The following is a 24,434-nucleotide window of genomic DNA, read 5'->3' as shown; positions in this document are numbered from 1 at the left end:
TCCCGAGGTATATGCTGTGGTTGCAGCACCGACAGGCCAGAGGACCGCCAAAGCAACACTCGACACCCGACGCCCGCTGCCGGGTCTGCATCCATCACCGCCAAAGGGATTTCAAGTCATATTTGCGGCACCACACACATTGCATCAAGGTTTACTGCATGCCTCATCTTCCCAGGATTTCCACCATCGAAACGGTCCATTGAAGAGCACCGCGAAGGTCGAAGCTGCTGTATAACCACAAGTGTTCCACTTTTCTTCAAGGATCTAGACGCCCAGTGGCTCCTTCTTCAAAGAGGGTCCATCTTCGGAGTACACCGTCGAACTATGCCCATTGGCTCTTCCTTCAAAGGGGGGGCGTCCATCCTCGAAGGATATCATCGACGAACTGAAGAAACTCTTCCACTTCAGGTACATTGGGGAGGTTGAACTTTTTAACCAAGAAGCAAGGCTTATTGAACATTTATGGTCTGGGCTTGTTAATCATTTTATTACAGGTTGCCCAGGTGGGGGAATCCTCACACAGAATTGTTCATCTATATCAAAAAGAAAGCATTCTGCCATTGTTTAACCTTAACCTGCCTTACTTTCTTATTGTCTATGCCGATACACCTTACTGAATGATTTGTATGCTCTATTATAACTGCCATTAGTTGATGCATTTAAAAGGACTCTAAAGATGAAGTGTGGTACAACATAGAATTGTATAGATTTGGCATATTATTACCAGAGTATGTGTGTTATTGAATTGTGTGTATATCTCAAAACCTTATTTTTATATAAAGAACTGTGTTAGCACATAACAGTGTATGGACATTCCTTTGTGGGGGCTTGGGGACTCACTGTACTTAAGAACCAGCCTGCATCACCTCCTGAGAGCTTACGCCTTCTCCAAAGCAACCATATATAAGAAGCAAAGCTGAAAGCAGACAGACCTAGCGGCTTCGCAGCAATTTTAGACGCCTTATATTTCTCCAAAGAGTCATCCACCTTTTGACCGGAAAGCATCTCCCCTTCTAATGGCATCTCTAGAAGGCGGTTTTGTACATTATGGGAGAAGCCGAAAGTTTTCAAATAGGCCTGCTTCTGATAACTACTGCCGACCCCATGGAGCGGCCAACACCGTCAGCAATGTCCAGGCCTGTATGCAGGGACTGCTTGGCAGTTTCCATCCCATCCTCCACCAGCTGTATAAATCCGTCCTGGAAGGTCATACGCAGGACGTATTCTGCCGCATGCTCTACAGCCTTCCACAAACCGTAGGAAACCTAGCAAAACCGCAAGCTACGATTGTGGCCTTAAGAGCCATGCTGCCAGAGGTAAAAACCTTCTTGGCCAAAGCATCTATCCTTTTCCCTTCCCTGTCCATAGGGAGATTTGACCTGGATGCTGCGAGCTTGGAGGATATAGTGGCAGCCTGAACTACCAGCCCTTCCGGGGAAGGGCGTGTTGAGAGGAAGGAAGGGTCCTCCTCTAGACAGCGTGTACTTGCCAAAGTGCATGGGTTCTGCCAGATGGAAGCCAAAGGGTCAACTATGGCCTGATTGAAGTGAATGTTGTATGCAATAGCCGGGCCATCATCCAGAATGTCCGTAAGGTCATACCCTTGATGGGGAATGGCAGACAACTTGAAGCAGTGTGTCAACCATTTCTCAACTAATGTCCGAAATTTGACATGAGTGAGTGTAGGGTTGTTTTTGTTGCATCTCAAGGTCTGGAGATGGGCCAAACCCACTGGCATCTTGATGGCCCGAGCAAGTGGCATCAAGTTGTCTCGGTCCTCAAAATAATCACACTGCCGGAACCCAGAAAGACGGGGTCTACCTCTTCACATTCTTCGGCTTGATGGGTGCCAAAAATCGACCACATGGAGTCGAAAAAGCCTGTCCTTGACAGAGGTTGAAAGGCACCAACATTGCTGGTCGATGTTGAGGGCTTATCCTTCGGATCCGTAGGTCTGGATGCCAAAGCAGAGGGCTTATCTTGCAGCAGAGCCCCAGAGGCCCATGGATTTTTTATCGTCATCAATAGCTCCGACGGGCCATGGGCGCCGTCGGAGAGGCTTCTAATGGGTGATTTTCCGGCCTTGTGGGGCACAGAACTCAAAAGCTCAGTCGGCGCCAAAGGCATCTACTTCTTAGCAAGCGTGGGGTGCGGGGGTACTGAGCGCTGCTTTTGCTGCCGAGGCCTGCTGGTCAGGTGCGGGTGCCGTGCAGACAGCAGCCTGTTGCCAAAACATGTCAAGCACTTTTTTTAAACAAATCCCTCTCTTCCCGAGATGTCGGTCCCTTAGGGGGCTTACCTCGCTCAGAGGAAGAATCAGATTCCCACCGATGGTGGCAGAGCCTCTTCCGTGAGGAAGAGGATGAGGAATGGCTTCTGGAGTGGGACCTCTTTTTTTTTGTTTTCTTGCAGTGTCCTCGTCTTGACGATTGGGCTCCTCAGCCTTAGAGGACCAGACGAGAGACTGTGCCAGAGACTTTGGAGACTGTAGGCCCAGGGCCAGTTTACCATCTCTGTCTTGCAGGGACTTGGGTTACATCTTGGCACACAACGCGCAGGCTTTCGTGTCATGAGTAGAATCCAAACGCCACAAACGGACATTGTGCAGGTCTGTCACCGACATTTTGGCCGTGCAATCGGAGCACTGCCTGAAACCCGAGATCCGGTGCGAAGACATTGTTGAGGTAAATCAAAAAAAAGAGTTTGAGAAAGCGTTGAGTGAAACTCTAGTAGGTTCCAGCGTGTGGAAAAAAGGAACTGATGCATGGGGCGTAGTGACGTGGTAAATATATGGCGCATGGTGTCATTTCCGGAGCCCACGATGAGGAATCTGTGGTAGAAAAGCAATACATTGAAAGTCTCTTATTTACAATCTTCTCTTGGGTATAGATATTTCTGGATATAATCCACTTGGATAGTATGTGCAATCAGCTATTGAAGAACTTCAAAAACAGCGTTTGGTTTCAAACTTTCTCTGCATTGATATTTAGAAGATCCTCTGTTCAGATACTCTTGTCCTCACTAGTGGACTTTTTTCATTCACGTTTTCCTGAGGTGGATTTACTTTGACCTCTTTTTAGTTTTCTTCATTATAACTTCTCTGCCTTACAGTGTCTCTTACTTGAGACTTTCTCCAATCTTCAGTTCTAAATTCATAGGGTCTATTCCCCTCCTACCAGGGAACTGGATTCTAGTCTCTGCATGCTCTGCACATGGATGGCTCAAACCCTTTTTCTGAAGGCTTTCTACTTTCCATCTTAACTGGTTTCTCTTGCATTCTCGTCCTTAAGACTTTGTTGAGTTTCTCTCTCTTTTCCTGGCCGGATCATTATTGGCTTATAATGCCAATTACAAAATCTTAGTGTTATTTTCTCATACGTAGGACTGGGAGAAGTTTCCTTCTATCTATAATAGTGCCCCGGCGGCCTTCCGCTTCTCCCAGTGACTCGTTGCCCCCTATGCTGGAGATGGTGGCAGGGCATGGCTCTCGCTCTGGTGTGCTCTCCTGTTCTGCTCACTCATTGGCATCTTGTTCCTGGTTCCTCGTCGGATTATCACTCTGCACAGTCGCTGGCGATGGTAAGCTATGCATGCTTCCCATGTCGGTGGTCTTGGCGTTATTGTCGATGCATCCCACCAACCACGCTACACTTGTGGTCACGCCACCACAAAATGGCTTGTTCCTTTTACCTTCCTCGGAATGCTGGTCTCATGTTCGCCGGACCTCTAGCGTCTCGTAGTGAGGTTCTCTGCTTCACTGAAAGTGGCAGGCTCGGCGGCTTGCCTTTGGCTCTACCTCCACAAAGCATAATGATTTAAGGGGGCTTCCCCCACATACAGGGCTCACCTCTTCCTCTCCTACTTGTCCCACTCAGATACTTCTTTTGTTAGACAGCTTGCTTTTCTTCATCAATGGGGTTCTTTCTGCATTGTCTTCAGCCAAAGTTAAAGATATCACATTATATACTTTAACATGTAGTCCCATGTATGCGGCTATGGTAGATGCCCTAGGGAATTCCTCACAGGAACGGGACTCCTAGTCCCCAAAGGGGGGGGGGGGGTCTCTCCCGGTGAGGTCCCACTTGCCTCAACCCTCAGGGAGGGTCTTGCGGAGTGTGCTCATTTCCCTAGCCTCACACAGGGTCGGGGGGGGGGGGGGGGGTCCTCCCCAATGGGGAGAAGGGACGAATACCTGCGATTTGTTACTGTATTCAGAAAGGTCAATATGCACCCTACAGAAACTGTTTGCATTGTTGTACAATTGTTATATGCAACCTGCCTATTTGAATGAATTTCCATTTTTACTACTAAAATATGATTTTAATTTATGATTCAGACATGCAACATTTAATAAACATTTTTGAGAAAAGAAGCCACTATACAAATGTATGCTGAGACAACTAGAACTAGTGCAGTTATCCGAGTCCGGCTATTTTCCAAGAAGACTAAAAAGCATCTCGATGGCAGACCTCAACCTTGGAGGACAATGACAATTTTCACGGAACAGGAGCATAAGATTTGTGTTTCCAGTGAGATCTATATATAACTCAGTGGGAAAAAACGCTCAGTGCATTGCACACAAAACTAAAGTAAAAGTGGAGTGGAGATTACTCGCAAAATAGAACTGCAACCACATTGGGAAGTTTTAAGCATAGCAGTATTTTTGAAAGATTCATTTGTTACATTTATTAATGTAGGTTCATCATCAGCAGAGGATAAGAATAGCAAAAATGGGCCTTTAGACCGAAGAGTCGCAGGCATTACAACACTGTGCCAACAGGTGATAGGAGATGCACACAACCTCATCTGAGTGGACCTGAATTTGTGCAGAATTAAATGAAGTCCCCTTCATTGTCAAGATAGTCTCCTGTATATTAATAGAAGAGTTGTTGATAGATCTGTCCTTCAAACCAATTTGTTTTTGGTTAGAGAATTCTAGCTCATCCATTAGACCATTGAACAGTAACATTGGGTATCTGTGTGGGAGGGTATCATGCTCCTAACCCAAGTCTTCTTAGTATTCATCTACACATTTTCATATGGCTGAATTCCCCTTGAAAAACAATATTGAACATTCAAAGATTAGAGGGATTGCATCTCAAAGTACACAGCTTTACACAGACACGTCCTTGGAAGACCTTGACGGAAACTTACCAGCCATTTCCACTTTGAAGAACCGAATAAGTGACTGTGTAAAGGAGAGAACCCATTTATCCATGATATTATTGCTCTCTTTAATTGTGTTTTCATTGTATAGAAATTCAACTCCTCCTTCCTGTGAAAGTAATTAAAAAAGAACACTTTGAATTAAGCATTTTCAGCAAAACAAATAGCTACACAACTGTCTTCTACACTTTGTAAGGAGAGCTTGTAGTAATATGTAGGACTCTTCATATGACAGTGCTTTAATGTACCACTACAGAGTTCTACAAAATTGGCTGATTATTAAGATTTTTATTGTATACGGCACATGTAATGTAATCTATATTATTTTTCAGTTAAACAATTATTATGTAATGCATTTCACGCGTTCCAAAACATTTGAATTGCTATAATACCTAAAAAGAACAAGTTACTTACCAACTGGAACGTTCTTTCGACTGGATGTTCCTCCCACGTATTCCTTATCTTTGATAAATCCACCTCTACCTTGCTGGCCTCGGAAATGTTTTCACAGTTGAAGAGGGCTGTGCGTCGACGTCCCTCGAAGGCCTCTGTATCGGCGCCAACGTCACTATAGGTATAAATTGCCTCGCGTAGCGTCCGTTGCTCAGTTCCATTTTCAGGTGCTGTGTTCGTCTAGCAGGAGATGGTTAGCACCCTTGAAGGAGTGTAGGCTGCAACTACAAGGGAGGTTTTACTGCAGGGAAGGATGGGAGGGGCGATAAGGAAAACGTGGGAGGAACATCCAGTCGAAAGAACGTTACAGTTGGTAAGTAACTTGTTCTTCGCATGGATTGTGTCCTCCCATGTATTCCTTATCTTTGGTAGACTCCCAAAGCAATAATGTGTATAGGATGCTGGAGGTAAACGTAATGATTTCTTTAAAGATGCACAGAGTGCAACCCAGCTTTCCCAAATGAAGTCTCCTGGCTAGTAGAGCAATCTACATCGTAGAATTTGGTGAAAGCATGTGCGGACGACCATGTGGCAGTCGCACATATGTCTTTAATTGGAACTCCTCTTGAGAGCTGACAAGGCTGCGATACCCCTGGTTGAATGAGCCCTCAGGTGTTGAGGATCTTCTCCTGACAATTTATAGCACTCCATGATAGTCAGTATTATCCATCTTGAGACGGTCTGTTTCGTGATAGATAAACCTAGTTTATGTCCTGCATACCCCACAAACAACTGATCTGCTTGTCTAATCCTTGCAAATCTGTTAATGTAAAAACTCAAGGCATGCCTTGGATCCAGCCTGTGCAATCTCTCTTCCTCTTTCCCTGGGTGAAGGAGGGTAAAATGAAGGCCAGGTTATTTTTTGTGTGATATTGAATTCTGAGACAACCTTTGAGAGGAAAGTTTGCTTCACTTGAAGAACTACCTTATCTTTGTGAAAGATTGTATGTGGAGGTTTGCAAGATAAAGCTTGTAGTTCGCTCACTCTTCTGGCAGAAGTTAAAGCCACTGGGAAGAATGTTTTAAGAGTGAGAAACCTTAATGGACAGGAATGAAGAGGTTCAAATGAAGTACACATTAGACATTTTAAGACTAGATTTAAATCCATCAGGGGAACTTGAAAAGGAGTTGGGGGAAAGGCATTAGTCAACCCTTTCAGAAACTGAATGACTAGGGGCAACTTGAAATATGAAGGTTCCTCAACCGTGCGTTTAAAGATTGATAGTGCAGCAAGGTAACCCTTGATTGTGCCAACTTGAAGGCCTGAATTTGTCAAATATAGTAGGAAAGATAACACCATTGGTGTACTACATGAAAAAGGGTCAATATTCTTATCTCTACACCAGCTGGAGAATTTGTTCCAACGGCAGCGATAAAGATTTAGTTGCTGGCCTTCTGGCTGAAAGCAACCCCTCCAATACGTCATCCGGAAGGTCCCAATCTTTGTATCTCAACCTTTCAGAAACCAAGCGTGAAGGTTGAGAGTCCCGATATCTGGATGGAGAACCTGACCTTCCTCTTGCGAGAGAAGATGCTCTTTTTGTGGAAGACGAATCTGAGGACAGATGGACATAGTAGATCCGGGTACCACGTTCTCCTGGCCCAATCGGGGCAATTAGAATCATGAGTTTCTGGAGTCTCCTCAACCTTCTGATCATTTGAGGAATGAGGGGGACTGGAGGAAACGCGTACAGAAGTGGAAACTTCCAGTCCACCACGAACATGTCCCCTAGAGCTCCTCTCAGGGGAAATTCCCTTGAGCAATACTGATTGCACTTCCGGTTGACAATGGTGGCGAACAGATCCACCTGAGGGGTTCCCCAAAGGGCAAAGATCTCCTGAAAGACTTCCTGAACTAGTTCCCACTCGTGGGAGACTGTGGTCTGCCTGCTCAGAGCGTCCGCCGCAGCGTTGTTCTCTCTGGCTAGGTGAAATGCTGACAGAGAGATTCCTTCTTTAATTGCCCAGAACCAGAGCAGCATTCCCTCTCTGCACAGTGGGAGTGACCCTACGCCGCCTCTTTTGTTGAGGTAGTGCATGGCCACTGTGTTGTCTGTCATTATCACAACTTTTTTTCCCTGTACTGATGACAGGAAAGCTTTCAGTACTAGCCTGATCACTCTCAGCTCTAATAGGTTGATGTGTAGTCTGGACTCCGATGGAGACCAACGACTGCTGATGGTTAAGTTGTTGGCATGGGCTCCCCACCCCGTGAGTGAAGCGTTCATGACTACCGTTATCTCTGGCCATAGTTGCCAAAACGGTTCTACTTTCAAGAGGTTATCCCGACAGGCCCACCACTGACAGTCTCGTGCTACTCTATTCAGGATTTGTAGGAGATCTGACATTCTTCCTGAGAATTGCGACCACTGGGTCCTTAGCGCCCACTGGAGAGATCTCCTTCTCAGTAGAGCCCATGGCACTAGAAAAATGCAGGATGCCATGAGGCCCAGCAACCTCAAAAAGTCGAAGTCTGGTAGACGCTGGCCATTTTGAAATCTGGTCACCATCTGAAGAATATCTTGAGCTCTCACCTCTGGTGGCGAGGCCTTTCCCCAGGGATGTGTCCATGACTGCTCCAATGAACTGGAGTCTCTGTGATGGTATCATCTGTGACTTCTTTAAGTTGAGGGAGAAGCCCAGCTTGTGGAGGAAGTGGCAAACATAATCTAGATGGATTTGAGCTTGTTCTGGGAACACTGCTCTGATCAACCAGTCGTCCAGGTAGGGGTAGACAGGAATCCCTTCCCTCAGACTTGCTGCCACAACCACCATTAACTTGGTGAAGACCCTCGGAAAGGAGGTCAGCCCAAATGTCAGAACCCTAAAATTGATTGTGAGAGCTGCCAATGGCGAACCTCATGTACTTACTGTGCTTGTAATGGATTGGTACATGAAAGTAAGCATCCTGAAGGTCCAGAGATGCCAACCAATCCTGAAACTGGAGGGCCTGAAGGATTTGAGAAAGGGTTACAATCTTGAACTTGTCCTTCCTGAGGAATTTGTTCAATTGTCGCAAGTCCAAGATGGGTCTCAATCCGCCGTCCTTCTTTGGCATTAGGAAGTAGTACCAACCCTTGTTACTCTCCGCTACAGGTACAGGTTCTTTGGCACCTTCCTCTAGCAGGTCCGAGATCTCCTGCATAGGGAGCGGGTCTGGAAACTTCAAAGAGTTGTTGCCCGGTGGATGACTCCGACGAGTGTGTAGGAAAGGCAGGCAGTAACCTTGGGCAATTGTCTCCAATGCCCAAGCATCTGACGTAAAAGTCTGCCATTCTGTCAGATGTTGAGTTAACCTGCCTCCTACCTGTGTTTTGTGTGGAGATATCTCAGAGGGGTTTAGGAGCAGCTGACACAGATGCTGAGGGTAAAGCAGCACATGCTGATCCGGACTTGGTACCTTTGCCCCGTCCACCACAGGTGAATCGTCTCTGGCCCCTTTGAGCTGGCTGCCCTCTGCCTTTTTCGAATGCGGAGTAAATACGAAAGAGCTCCCCCCTCCAGGACGTACCTGCGGGGCGATTTGGAGTTTGACGAATTGCAGCCCCAAGGGATTTGGCTGCCGCTTTGGAGGATTGCAGTTTCTCCAAACTGTCATCGGCTTTCTTGTCAAATAGATTGGTGTCGTCAAAGGACATATTCAAAAGTCTGGCTTGTACATCAGAAGCAAAACCAGATTTCCGCAACCATGCAAATCTGCGGATTGTGGTACTCACCGCCACGGCTCTACTGATGCTGTGAGCAGAGTCGAGAATCTGTTTGGAAGGACTCGCACATCGCATCCTTCCCATCCTTGAGGTTATTCAAGAATTCGTCTCGTTCCTCCCCTTCTGGGAGACGGTCAGCTGTCGTAGCACACTCCCAAAGGGTGTGGCTGAATCTGGCTAACGTGCAAGTGGTGTTAACAGACTAAGTACCATGCTGAATGCCGAAAAGATCTTTTTAGACGTGGCATCAAATGTTTTGTCGTGTCTATCTTGTGGTATAGTGGGGTATGCCGATTTACTACTCAACGACGTCGCAGCCTGCACTACTAAGCGCTCTGGGGTTTGATGCTTACTTAAGTATACAGGATCTGAGGCCGACACTCTGTACTTCGCAGAGAGTTTTTTTATTTACTGCAGGGATAACCTCTGGTGTTTCCCAATTTGTAGCTATTTTCCTCTGTAATGCTGCATGAAAAGGGACTATAGGGCCTTCTTGAGGCCCTTTATCTAAGATGTCCGTTAGGTCATCTTGTTGGAAAGAGGTGTTGACCACCCCATACACTCCATAATTCTTGCCATAAGAGATCTGTAAGACATTTCTGCTCTCCAGGTTCTGGTCTGGCAAAATCAGCCTCTGGAGAGGTATCAATGCCACTGGCATCTTGTAAAGATTCCTGAAAATCTCCTAATCTAATTTCCTCAGATATAAACTCCTATGGAATAGGAACCCTTGTAGTCTGTAAACCAAAAGGCCTCTCATTATCAGTCTTCTCCTTCATAGATAGAGGAAAAAGCTCTGAAGTAGTAAGAGCGTGGGTAAGGGGTAAAACGCATTTCAAGAGATGAGGGAGCCAAATTTGTCGACACTGCTTGAGATAGGGTTGTAGTTGTCGATGTAGACGTCAAAGGTCTCGACAAACTTACAAACTGTGTCGATATTCTCGAGTATGGCCTCGATGTCGTTGAATCGGAATTCTATTCAATGCCGCCGATATGGTCGACGTCTTCGACGCCCCGAGTGCCGATGGTGAAGTTGGGTCATGAGGCTTCGAAGGCCTCTTTCATCAGGGTCTATGACGGCGTCAATGACAGTCTTGTGTGTCGAAGGCACCTTCCACGATGGCTTAGATGACGCAGTTTTATGCGAAGGGTCCTTGTCTTTATTCAAGGGTTTGGAACACTCTCGAGGATTTTTATTCGACGAGGTTGACGGCTCACAGCGTTTTTCTTTTTTGGGTCTTTCACCTGGGGTATCACCTCTAGGCATCTCGTAGGGTGTCAAGGCCGCGTTCCCGAAGACCCTTAGCATTTTTTTGCGAAAATCCTCCCACTTAGCTGGAGAGCTGTTTTAGTGGGGCAGGTGACCACCCCTTTCTGGAGAGTTAGAAGATGGAGAGGAAGGTGATCTATGACGCCTCTTCTTAGTATGTCTCGATCTAGATGAGTGGTGAGAACCACTTCAAGATCTCGAGCGGGAATGTTTTCGCCGATGGCAAGGAGACTAATGCCTCAATTTGGCCAAGGGCAATTTTGAACGGGTAGAGGATTTAACAGTCTTACCTTTTTCCAGCTTCCCCCTACGCTCCCTCAAGGCTTTCGCCGTCATGGACATACACTCCTCACATTCCGAACAGCCTAGGCACCACAGGCAGATCCTGTGAGGATCAGTTAACAACATCATCTTTTTTCCACAATCCCAACATTTTTTAAAGCTGGATCGTTGCGTCGAAGCGGACGAAGATGCCATTGTAGAATTGAAGATTTATTTCAAGGAAATCGAAGTTTTCGAAGAGTTTACTGAGGAACTGAGCGTTGCGTCTCCGAGCCTTACAAAGCTTGGAAAAACTGAACTGAGCAACGGACGCTGCGCAAGTCTACTTTTACCTATGGTGGCTTCGGTGCCGATACGGAGGCCTTTGAGGGACGTCGACGCGCAGTTTCCTCTACTGTGAAAACATGTCCTAAGCCAACAAGTTGGAGGTGGATTCATCAAAGATAAGGAATACGTAGGAGGACACAATCCGTTCGAAACATAATTTTGAAAAACATTGCCATCTTTAAATCTAGTGACACCTCCATATACATTTCTGCACTGAAAGTCACTTATTTACACAGAGTAAGCTTCCCACACATTGTTGCCATCTGTGTGTGTGTATTGGCTTGCCATCAAAAGAGGCACGTTTTTTCCAACAGCATTTTATTGCAAGGCCTTTGCGGCACAAATAGTTACCAGTCAGAGAGCAGCCCAAAAAGGCTTCATTTTGTCCCTCTCTGAGCCATCTAACCTAGAAAAGTTGTTAGATGGTGGCAAGATGGTTTTTCAGAACTAGCCCTGTGGATAGATCCTGAGTGGCCATCCAATTCTGATGAATGGGGACAAACTAAGGTCTTAAACTATCTGGGTAGTGTTCCTGAACAGCAAGGCTTAAATTTAGGCCATGAGAAGGTTGAAGTATTCAATCAAGACACGCAGAGCACTTGTAATAATTCAAGTTAGGCAGCAGGCATATAAATACAGATTGTATTTAGGGCCTTAGACAAATTCTAATCACTTAAAAGCCACAGGTAGGTGTAGTACACCAAAACATGTACTATTATTATATAAAAACATTCACCTTGGTGTGCTCTAAGAGCACTCCCGCTTCATTTTTTAAATACACTTACAAATAGTGTGTACAATACTAAGTATAATATAGTAAATGAATAAAGAAATGGAACAGGCAAGTAATCAAAAATTTGAGAACTAGTAGGCTGAAAATAAAGTAGCTATTAAACACCATACAAAACCTTAAAATTCAAGTAATATTCTTAAAACATCCTTCCCTAGCTAGAAAAGTGATGCTTAGTGCCCCTAGTCTCAAAGGGCCCAATGAGTCTTTTCAAGAGCTAGGACTCGACAAAGTACAATAAAGGTTGAGTGTTGGCAGAGCATTGGCCTAGTCTTCCCTTCCTGACTATAGTGAGGCAGAGCGTTAACTTCAGAACTGACTCTCCCAACTCGCAGTGTTGGACGAGTGTTGGCTTAGTTGCGGAGCTGGTGGCATAGTCTTCCCTGACTATTGTGAGGCAAAGCTCTAACTGCATGTTAGGCAGAATCCTGTGCAGTGCCCTTAGGGACCACTACACACAATTAAGACTACAGGTGGCAATACAAGTTTTACCTTTGGTACAAGCCTATACTACTATGTCAGAGTGGTAGCAGTGGCGGAGCAGCCAGGCTTATCTCAAGAGTATATGAGCAGTAGCAGAGATTACACAAAGGGACCACCAATTACTGTGACTCAAGCAAACACTGACTCAAGGTTTCAGGTAAAAAATATAAGTATATTTATTTTTAAACCATTTGTTATAAACGCAACACTTCTATTAAACTCACATAAAAACCACACGTTAAATATACTACAACCAATTCACTTTGTACAGTAAGTCTCAAATTAAGTACCCTGTGTTGAATGAACCGGTGTTACGAACAAAACATGTTACCGTGAATACGATTGCAATCACTTTTTGACAGTTCGGTCTACTAAATAAACGCATATCCGTGACATGAAATGCTACCGGGGCAAAAACACACTTAGCACCTGAGATACCCAGAGGGAGTTGGAGGCAAAAATCACAGGCAATATTTTGGTTAGGCAGGCAGAATCAAGAAACATTCAGAGAAAGGAGTTCAAAAGTCAAAGGGCCGGGTCGAAAGACACCGGGGCCTGTTGCCGAAGATCACTCAGTCAGACAGTTCACGATTCAACTTAGCCAAAAGTACTTCGATATTGTCAATGTTCGGAAGCAAAAGCTATAAGAAGGAGGGAAGACCAGGGAAAGCCTTGGAAATGAAGAAAAGGGATTCACCCCGTTTCCTCAAGTAGAAGACAGTACCATGTTACAATGGTGCCGCTGGTGACCTGGCAGTTGTTCCTGTTGGTGTCCCGCAGACCCACGATTCCTGGAGCTTTGTTGTGAAGGACGTCGTCTGAAGGGGGTCTGCACCACACAGGGATGAAGCTGGCAGCAGTGACGAGGAATAAAAGGTGCGCTCCTTAAAAACAGGAGAGGCTCTTCAGGTGGCTATCTGGACCACTACAGCAACGTGCAGCGATTTCGACCAAGGAAGAGGTTCCTCTGGCTGTGGAAGATGAGCTGGTTATCCCCGCCAATCTCAAGGGAAGAAGACTCCGGACTGGATCTTCTCCGAGTCGTCGAAGGGAAGATAGCTCAGCACTGCAGCAGGGCTTCACCGGGACAGGGTAGTTGCAGCAGCCGTCATTCTCTCCGCTTCTCTTCTGTTCCTTGTAGTTCCATTGGTGACTCTCTGACTTCTAGCCCAAGAGGCCTGCCTTTTATGCGGAAAACCCCCATTCACACAGCCTGGCTGTCAATCACCCAGCAGGGGGGTTGTCCAGCCCGGACACCACCGGGAGCCAAAAGAAAGACGATTTGGTCAAGCGGGTTTATGTTCGAGGCTAATATAATAGCCAAGAACAGTACCACGTTTATCTAATATAATCGCGGTAGAAAAGTTAGGGTAGATACCACTGCCACCAGCCAAGTCTAAATGTTAAGAGCGAAACAATGCTCTAGGGGGTACAGAGAAAAAGGGATATGAGTTAACCCTTTCCAGTAGATGTACTGGATCTGTGGTAGATTGACCAAGTAAAGTTAATGGTAACTTTACCCTTTTCTGGGGGACGGTAGTCGCCTCAGAAATGGAGTCTAGGAAAGTCTCAAAGACAACCCTGCGTCACGGCACTGAAGGTGCTGTGTGACACACAAAAAGAAGAGGGCTACTGAAGTGGTGTACTTCAGAGTCCGCAATCACAAAAACAGGTGTAAAGACATAGCAAAAAACAGGTAAGAGGGGGGAAAAGCTCTCACTCTTACCAAGTGGAAAAAAATAAACTGCAGAAGTCCAGCAAAGCTGCTGGGGGACTCACTAGGTGAGGGAAATTAGCCATAGATGAGAATTCTCCCCAACACCGTAAAACTACCTCTCCCGACGCGGAGTGTTGGCAGAGTGTTAGCGGTTGGAACAGCTGGAAGTCTCCTTAGGCTGCCACCACAGAACCAGATGTCAAACCCCCCCCTATATTCGATGGCTGAACATGGAGAATCACCAATCCTCACCACTATTCCAGCCGCAGGACGAGTGCCGGTCCCTGGAATTCCAGCGGGAGTTTCAGTCACTTAAGTAACCCTCCTGCTATGCCCTTCGAACCAACTGACCAACCAACTTTTGCATCTTCCCTGTGCGCACAGTCTCCCCTCCCTCCAAACTTCATTACCTGCACTAATCCGTCCACAATAGCTACAATAGCTATGTTAAACCTGCATGGCAGTATGGATGACAGGGTGGGAGCGGGAATGGTACGGCCATTGATAGCACCACCCCTAAACAGTCCTCTGTTGCCACAGACTTTGAATTTTTCAAAATCTCTGTGCCCTACCCCTCTCTCCCCCCCCCCCGCCCAGACTTGGATCTGAGCAGCTGGACACTGGCGTGGAAATAGGGTGGCTCCTAAAAGGAAAAGTAAATTGGTGGCAGAGGAAGGGACACTGAATTGGCACTTTAAGTGATAGGAGCCATCGACTACAACTGTTGTAAATCCCCTCAAGGTTCAAGGTTGAGAGCTCCCCCTCTGACGTGCAGGACCCGATGGGAGCTTCAGGATGCGTGGGAATTATCGAACCAACAGAGGTTGAAATTTCCGGCTCAAATAATGGATGGGGTGATCTCACTGACGCCAACATAATGGAAAATGTTGAGCCACATCCAGCTTCTTTCCCTCCTCCCCCAAATCCCAACATCCATTGCTCCCTAAGGCCCAAGGTCCAATTGAGGGCAAAGCCATCCCTCGCCCAATGAAGGAGGCTGCAACCTGCTCCCTGGACATGAGGAGTCTGAGCAGCATTGCCCCAATCACCCACGAGTTCTTGCCAGTAACTCGTGCGGAGTACTGCATTTCTGTTGGGGAGTGTAATGAAGTGCCCTCTAGACTTCTTGTAGGTTGCTTCAGGTTTATTCACAGCTTCTTCAGTTACATAGAATTCACTGGCACACATCACCCAGACAGGGTCTCCAGCTGCCTGAGCTTGGAACCCTCACTCACACACATTCTCTCATCAACATCCTTAGATTCTACATGACATCATCCTTCTGCAAAGGTATCTGGTCATTTCATCTAAAACATGACCCGTGTAATGCCATTCTATCGACAAAATTGCATCGATAAAAAATATGCATTGAATGCATGTTTTTTCAAGATAAAGGGTTTAGTGTTATTTATAATGGGTTTTAAAAGGTAAAAAAGCAGGGTTGGGGGACCCCCCCATTTTAAAAGAAAAAGGAAAAAACGCATTTGATGGTAATTTTTTCAATGCATTTCTTTTTATTTGGAATGGTCATTCGATGATAAACATTTGATGCAATTACCAGCATAATCCTTCTGCACACACAAGCACTATACAACACATCTCCTTTCCTTAAAACGATACTACACACAGGACCACTACACTCACCCAACACACAGTGTGCCTTGTTTAAAGACTAGCACAACTCAGTAACAACTGGGGAAGGCGTCCCTCCTCCGCTTTAACTTAGGTTCCACAACCCAGAAGGCTTCTCTTCCTCTCTTCCCAAACCGTATCTTTAAGACAGCGCAGACTCACTCACACCACATTAACTAACCTTGGGTGGCATCATACCACCCTTATGGACCTGGCGTGACTCACACACCACGCTTAATACCCTGGCACGACTTCACATACACCACTCTGACAGACCAAACTCCCGACCACTCTAACCACTGTAAAACATGCATTACGGTATGTAAAAACATTAATGTCATTTTTCAAAATTTATAAAACAGACCAAAATCATTGTGCGATTAAATCAACCTAAATTTGCAAAAACTCAAACTTGGTTTCATCTATGGTTATATCTTACATTAACCATATACATACCTGCACAACTTTATAACTATTTTACCTAAAAGTCAATGGCTCCAACCAGCACTGCCATTTCATACACCTAAAAGTCCATGTCGCATTATCGCAACCTTATGCTGTAAATCCCCAAATGGTTAGACACTACATCTTATCGTATCATATCATAGCCATCACTTTTACTTCTCCCCCATCATGTCGCTCAAACACTTCCATGACCATTTCTCTCCATGTGTATGTTATGTATTGCATAGCGCTTTGGTTAAAAGCGCTATATAAAACTCAATAAAAACAAATACACACACCACTTAAGCTTCAATATTCACCAAAATGAGGGCATAAGACGTCCCATATTGAAAGTTTCGCACCTTCCCTTTTTTCCCCGCAAAACAAAAAGCATATGTGTCATTATGTGACAAGAGCCGTGCTCTTCTTCCTGCATCTCATGGAATCCCCTTTTGCACACAATACATCGTCTGACTACAGTGCTGCAAATAGTACCTTTAACAAAACGTAATACTTCGCCACCATCTGTGCTCTTATTCTTGCTTCTCATGGAGTGGTGCTTTCCCCACGATACTTCGTCTGACTCCGGTGCAGCTAACTATACCTTTAATCAACACAGCTCTTTGCCACTTTCCATTGAAACGAGACTTCAAACTCGCCGCTTCCTCAGAAGTTAGCCCATCAATCCATTCCCACAACACTTAAACCACCTTGCTGTTTTTCTTTTTCTTTATTTGACTTCCCGAAAAAGAATGTCATACCTCGTAGGCTTGAGAATAGTTCTCTTCTTGCTCATGTCAGATAACGTTATTAGGTTTGTTACTCGAACCTTCATTGCTATGCTACGCAGTCACAGCCAACTGCGACGGCACTGTGCCAAACTGGCCTTACGACGACACCACACAGAGGCACATTACAACAGGGAGCACCAATCGTAATCTGGGAAGTATTTGTCCAACCATTCAAGTTTCACCTGCGGAAGAAGGAGCTAATTTACAATAGTGATCTACGTTGAGCTCGGAAGCTGGCAGTTGTTGTGGAAAGCACTCAAGTTCTGGACAGGCGAAGAGAGTTAAAGATCTTGCCATTCCTGCTATAAAGCTTAGAAGTGACAACTTCCTGGAGGTTCATCACACCTCGACATCAGTAGTGAATACCTCACAGGCAGCTGCTAATGACCTTAAGGGACGTCATCCTTGGGCAGGTGGTGGTTCATTGGGAAGACGCAATCGGTCTTGGATCCCACAGAGTACGAGTGAAGACTCCAGTGATGAGTCGTCATTGAACTGTTCCAGAGACCCAATTTACTACATGGAAGTCAGAGAAATCCAACATCGAAAATTCAAACAAAAGCTGAAAAATAAATCCCAAGGGGGGCGTGGATGTTCGTAGTGAGGCCACATGGATCACTCAATTGCAAAGTAGTATTCTCTCAGCAGGTCCCATCACACTGGCTCCTTTCCTAAAGCTCTATGAAACTAAGTGATGAAGACCAAACCGCCTTGATCATAATAATGCACACAAATCTAATCCACATGGAGTCATTCATAGAGGCAAACAGAGAATCAACTAGGGAAAAGGAAAAGGAAAGTGTGATTCTAAAAACCAGCATGGACCTCAATCAAGAGGACAGGACAGACAAAAGAATCTTCCTCGAAGGGGTGAGAGAGATTGTGCGTTCCAAATGTCAGGACCTTGATAATGGGGAAAAAAACAGGTGACACACAAAAAACCACTGATTCAGCCCCAAAGCCTTTGAGTGCTGTTGTTCAACTGCAATCCTCAGACAGCTTAATTGGAGGCCTTGCAGACTGCAAGGAAATGATGGAAAACTGGGAATGGGTTCAGAGTGTACAGGCAGGAGTAACCCTTCAGGTGCCTATAGTGGTTCCGATTCAAGTACATCAGTCGGCAGACGTGGAGATAATCCAGGCTTGGAGCCCAATGAGCCCCCAAGTGTTCTTGATCCTGCAGACATATTGGAAGGGGAATGTAATAATGAACATCGAAAAATCCCTGTAAAGGTAAACAACTTCCGAATTTTTGAATATAAAATCAAGACAAAAGTTCCGGAAAGTGATTAAGAAAACAGACCAATTCAGGAAGCCAAAAAATATGCCAAAAACAAAACCGTTGAAAGCTCAAGGATCCAGGAGTTTTCGAAGGAACCTCAAGAATGTTCTTTTAGGAGCTTTCCCAGCACCAGAAAAAAAAAACACATCGGAAAAAGGTGCGCAACACCAGAATATCCGCAAGCGAAAGCGTCGCAGAGGTTATTGGTAATACAACTACGAAATCAGAAGATCGGATTGAGTTGGAAAGCTTCGAGGATCCGCTGCTCCTACTGTTTATACATGAAGAGGGCAAGTTAGACTGTTACCTCGGTGAGTCAAACTATAAACATCGCTCCAAAACTGAAGCTTCAAATGGAGGTACGGGAGAGTGAGCAACCTGCTGTAGGAAGCTCTAACATTTTCCACTTTTACACCCTAGCTGAGAGGTGAGAAAGGGTGTTTGGACGGTGTGATGAACCCCCTAAAACCTCTAATATCATGGAACAAAAAATGATCATGAAAACCCGACTGGACCGTGCCCCAGTCCCTCTGGCCAAGGAATTCACAGAGGTAGGTGATCGTGACTGTAGACAATATTGAAGATCTCCTCCTGGAACCAGCAGGCCTAATTAAATGAACAACACTGACCACACCGGAACCTTGGAACGGATATTGAGGGCAGATGATGGATTAATATTAAACCGTTCTAACATTGTGTGTCTATTCCATCGTGTACCAGGATTGCGGGTTCTTAACTCAAAAGACATTAGAATTGTTGATTTCTGTGATGGGAAAGTGAATGACTGAGTGCATTTACACATGGGTTCTGCCTCTTTTGACCTCACTGCACTTGGATGCCAGCGATGAGCTTCGCTCTCTGGGTTTTGTCTTAAGGGGCATTGATAAGGGGGTGGGGGAAGCTGAAGTAAATAGAGGAATGCCTGCAAGGGACAAACACTGGAGGGGGTACGAAATAGTTGGCAAAACCCTCCTGGGCAGGACCCACCCCCCCCCTTTAATAAGTTAAAAGGTCAACCCGCTGAATGGTAAAAATCTGATCAAGATAACCATAAGCGGTGCTGATAATCAGAATGAAAACAAGAGAGTGATTTGTCAAGAACGGTGCAAAAACTCATCACTGGAGGATGTGCAATCCTGGGATAGGTTAACAAAGGCATTGGTCCCCCTGTGTAAAGGATAGAGCCAGAGAGACGAGGGCCTCTATAGGTTGGAGGTTGGCTCTTGGAACACCAGGGGTGTTGCCCACCTCTTTCACAGTATGGCCCCGGTGTTAGCCGGGTTAAATATAATATGCCTGCAAGAAACATGGCTTTTGGAGACCCCACTCATAGATGGCTTTTCCTTGTATTTAAACAAAGCCAACAAGGGAAAGCATGATTGGCCCTCTTCGGGTCTTTTGACAAAAGTGAGAAATGGATTAAAACTGTAGGTGATTCAAGCAATTAATACTAACTCTTACATTCAGATACTAATTATAAAATTGGTGGAGCCTACGCACAGTGGTCAGAGCAGTTTGATCATTTTCAACTTATATTGGAACCCTAACACCTGGCAATGAAACAGCTTTGTAGACACTGATGTCATGGAACGACAAAATGTACTGTATGATCAGGGAGCCAAGGTTGATAATGTTCGGGGACTTAAACTTGGATTGTCTCAAGAAAGGAACAAAAAGGGTATGGAAGACTCAAGCTTGGTCAGAGGAAACGAAGACTAGCAGCATTCATATGCTGAACGGTCAGGTGGGAAAGATAACCTGGGTGCTATGACCTGGTGCAATGGGAGTGAAATCAAGCACTACTCTGGACTATTTTTCATTTCCAGTAATGTGCTTCCCCAGGTAACATCCCTGAGAGACTCCCCCACTACACAGAGACCACGATCCGATAATGTCCTTGTTTGCCTCAGTAGTGAAAAAATAAACTGGAATCAAAGACTGGCGTGGAAGGGGTGAGAAAAGAAGTCCCACAATTGACTAGAATCTCTGTGCATGGCATTTCCTGGATGACGAGGGGGTAGAATAATTATAAGCCACTCACCATTGTGAATAACGTACTCCTAGTCCATAGGCCAATTTCCTCCATACTGCTTAGGCGTCCCTCGCTAGAGACGGGAGATAGAAACTTTTTCACCCGAAAAGTCTTCCCCTTTAAATGTAGAGGCACATGGGGGTGCGGCGCTTGGAGCATGCATTCCCCTGACTCCACCCACCGGCACCACTCCTCAGTCCCCTTTGATGCATCAACAATATTAACATTGCCTACTGACACCAGTTTTATTAAGGGGGAGGATGGCGGGACGTATGGAGAAAAGGGCACTATGGACTAGGAGTATGTTAGTCACTACGATGAGTAACTTATAATTACTCTTATGTCCCGTCCCCTTTCCTCCATACTGCATGGGCGATTACAACTGAATGTAGCCTCAGGGTGATGAGGTGACCCTCTTAAGAAAACAAGTTCATTAATACTGCCTGACCCAATACCACGATCGACCGGGAGCTAGCATCCTAGCAGCCGTGCTTGCAGAAAGCCGAAGGCGTGACCTATGAAGCCGCCCTGCTAATAACCTGCCACGAACGTGCCACTGAAAAGCCACAGCCGTAGCCTTGGCCCCGATAGCATGGGCATGAATATTTGCAGAGAGTGGTTTTTGATGTCCTTCATGAACCTCCTTGATGGCCGCTACCATCCATCTTACTATGGAGACTTTGGAAGCTTGAAAGCCTGGCCTTGACCCACCCAAGGTAACAAAGAGTGCCTCAGATTTGCGGAAGTTCTTGGTTCTGTCCAGGTAGAAATTACAAGTTACAAGACGGGAGACAGAAAAATACCAGAAAAACCTCCTTCTTCCCCATTACATTTAGAGACGCGCAGTGTGCGGCCCCGGGAGCATGCGCTACCGCCCCCCCGACTCTGCCCACCGGCACTACTCCTCAGTCCCCATTGACAAGTCAACAATATTTATTATTGCCTAATGACACCAGTATCCCAGTATTGTTAGGGTGGAGGATGGTGGGACGTATGGTGGAAAGGGGACTAGTCACTACGGTGAGAAACTTGTAATTACTCTTACGCCCCCACCCCCTTTCCTCCACACTGTATGGGCGATTACAACTGAATGTAGCCCCAGGGTGGAGAGGAGACCCTCCTTAAGCAAACAAGCTCCTTAGAACCGCCTGTCCGATGGCAGCCTCTGACTTAGAGCCGGCATCCAAACAGTAATGCTTACAGAAAGCTGAAGGGATGGCCCAGGTAGCTGCCCTGCTTATGACCTGCCACAGAACCTGTCGCTGGATTGCGATGGCCGTGGCCCTGACCCTGACCCTGACGGCATGGGCGTGCATGTTGGCTGGCAGCGGCTTGCGCTGCCCCTCATAGGCCTCTTTGATGGCCGAAACAATTCACCTTGCTATGGAGGCCTTGGATGCCTGATAACTGGGTCTGGACCCCCCTAAGGTGACAAAAAATGCACCCAACTTGCGGAAGTCCTTGGTCCTATTGTAACGCTCACCTGACTCCCACGGAGACGCTGGCCAGGCCTGGGCTGCTGCGGCCTCTTCTAAGGTGATGCGCAGGACTCGGAACACCGACTGGGCCGGACCCCCAAACCTCGCCTGTCTGATGCGTAGGAAGATCTTTCTGTAGATGGGGAAAAGGATTTTAATCACCTGCGGAGTAACGAGTCGAACCCCTCCTTTCCCCTTTTACTCTCTCTTCAAACCACCTCTGAACCTTCCCGTTAATTCTCACCTTAAGATTTGAAATGACGAGCTCTCCATCCTGCTTCTGGTGCAGGGGTGCGGTAGGATCCAGTTACTTCACTGGTTATCGGACGGGCATTCAGGTCCAGTTGCTTCACTGGTTTTTTGGATGAATAAGGTGCTTTCGTAAGTATATGACTTATCAAGTTCAAGGGTTGTTCTCCCTTCCTTTTTGGCCTTTATTTTCAATGGACTGCTTTTAGTCTTTTGGCGCAGGTGCAGAGCGAAGATTCCACGTAGAGAAGACAATTCGCTGTGGATAATTCAGGTGAGCTTATGTTGGGGTTGTTTTTCTAATGTCTGTATGTTCACCCACTAATGCGCGTGTTCTTTTTTCCCCATAGGGGCCGGGGCGCGGTACTGCCAAAAGGCGTGCCGACCCGAGATGAGGAAGGATTCTCCCCCACCAATCGCCAGGTAAGCCTTCTGGCAAATCAGTTTTTTCCCAATGTTTTCTCTGGCTCACCTTTTGTTCTCCTCTTTTCCTTCCTAGGTGCTGGAATGCAGCGGAACGTGCGGATGGTCGTAGGAGTACGGAATTCCTTGTGGACAGGTGAGTTGAGCGCAGCGCTGCAACGAGCAACGCGAGGAATCCAAAAATAATGTCTTTTCCTTTAGGATCGTCGGCGTGTTGGCTCCGGATCCCATGCAATATCAGGTAATGTCCTTTATTCACCTTCTCTTCCTCTCTTCTTCCTTTTAGGTGTTCCAGGACTGAAGCAGGCGTGGCTGGAGTCAGGATGCAGGAGCAGACACAGTGAGCGTCCAGCTGCTAGGAGCAGAGCAACGCGAAGCGTGAGCTGCTGTCTGGGCGTGGCTAAAATAGTCCAAAGAAGTCCCAGGTATGTATCCTTCCCCAATCAGGTATGTATCCTTCCCTGACCACGCCAGAGTGGCAAAATAGTCCCACAGAAAAAGTAGTTCCTTTCAGGCCTCAAAGAGGTCTGGATCTGGCAGCATGGTCTGCATCAGGTAAATCCACCAAAAGCACTCCCTTTATGAGCCTGGCACCTACGGCGCCAGGACTGATGTCCAAAATGAGCCTGGACTGTGTCCAAAGGGCCCCTATTTGGGGTTGCTGGACCTTCCCTTGGGTACCTGATGTGTGCTTCCGGGGCTGCCGGTCTTGGACTGGCTCTCCGGGAGTATGCATCATGACACCTATCCAGATAGAATTTCAGAGCGCGTCTGAATCCAGACAGTGCAAGACTCTCTGAGCCCCGTCCTTGGGGTCAGCGAAGGATGTAGGTAGGACTATTTCCTCGTTTAGATGGATTGCAGAGGGTACCTTACTTAGGAACGCCGGATGAGTCTGCAGGACCACCTTATCCCTGTGTAGTGGTATAGGGTTCTGAAGCCACCAGAGGCTGGACCTTGCTGACTCTGCAAGCGGATGTGAGATCTACTAGCAGAGCTGTCTTGATGGTGACCAGCCGGATGTCTGCAGACGCCATTGGCTCGAAGGGTTTGTGCGCCAGGACGCCCAACACCACGTTGAGGTCCCACACAGGGTGTGGCTTTTTGATGGGCGGGTAAAGTCTGGACAGGCCTGCCAGATGTTTCCTGACCATCTGGTTGGAAGAGGAGAAGACTACCTCCTCTGAATTTCTGTAGGCCCCTATGGCTGTGAAATAGGTGCGACATGTATCCACCTGTATGCCTGAGTGGGCAAGGTGTGACAAAGAGCACATTGTCCAGTGTGCACGTCAGGGGGTCGATTTCCTTAGAATCTACCAGTGACAGAACCTGCTCCATTTACTCCTGTATTGGCTCCTAGTGGCCTTGCTCCTAGCGCCCTGTATGATCTCCAGGTTAGCCCGAGATAGGTTCAGGTGCTTGAGGGTGATCTGCTCAAGAACTACGCTGTGAGGGCTAGCTTCTGAGGAGCGGAGTGGAGAAGAGGAGAGTTGCTGGGCCCAGCTGAAATTCAATGGGTGGTCTGTCCGAGAGGCTGAGCAATTCGGAGAACCATGGTTTCGCCGGCCACCAAGACACTATCACTATGATGGCGAGGTGACAAGCCTCCTTTATCTTGCGGAGTACCCTGGGGATCAGGAGTGTGGGCGGAAAAGCAAACGCTGTCATGCTGTCCCATTGAATCTGCATGGCGTCGCCCAGGGACCCGGGGCCTAGTCCCTGCCAAGACTCGGATTTATGGAACTTCCTGTTCCTCCAGGATGGCCCCATGTGTTGAAAACCACCTGCAGCACCTGGTCGTTCAATTGCCACTTATAATTGTCCGCTCCCAGCCTGCTGAGTCTGTCTGCCTCCAAGTTGGCCTCCCCGGAGGTGGACGACCCTGAGGTAGAGGTTTTCCACAGCCCA

The 24,434-nt window shown here is 46.6% G+C and overlaps 1 protein-coding gene across 1 annotated transcript in view; it reads right to left on the bottom strand.

Annotated features, from left to right (window-relative positions):
* Nucleotides 1–24,434, bottom strand: part of IARS1 (isoleucyl-tRNA synthetase 1) — a 2,025,584-nt gene that overhangs the window by 891,578 nt on the left and 1,109,572 nt on the right. Inside the window, exon 20 of the mRNA XM_069643896.1 lies at nt 5,155–5,275. Coding sequence (XP_069499997.1) covers nt 5,155–5,275 — 121 coding nt within the window. The remainder of the gene's footprint in view (nt 1–5,154; nt 5,276–24,434) is intronic.

The sequence above is a fragment of the Ambystoma mexicanum genome, chromosome 2p (assembly GCF_040938575.1).
Source record: "Ambystoma mexicanum isolate Mex_15411 chromosome 2p, UKY_AmexF1_1, whole genome shotgun sequence".
Lineage (NCBI taxonomy): Eukaryota > Metazoa > Chordata > Amphibia > Caudata > Ambystomatidae > Ambystoma > Ambystoma mexicanum.
The sequence above is the reverse complement of the archived record's forward strand: the minus strand, read 5'-3'. Positions and strand labels throughout refer to the sequence as shown.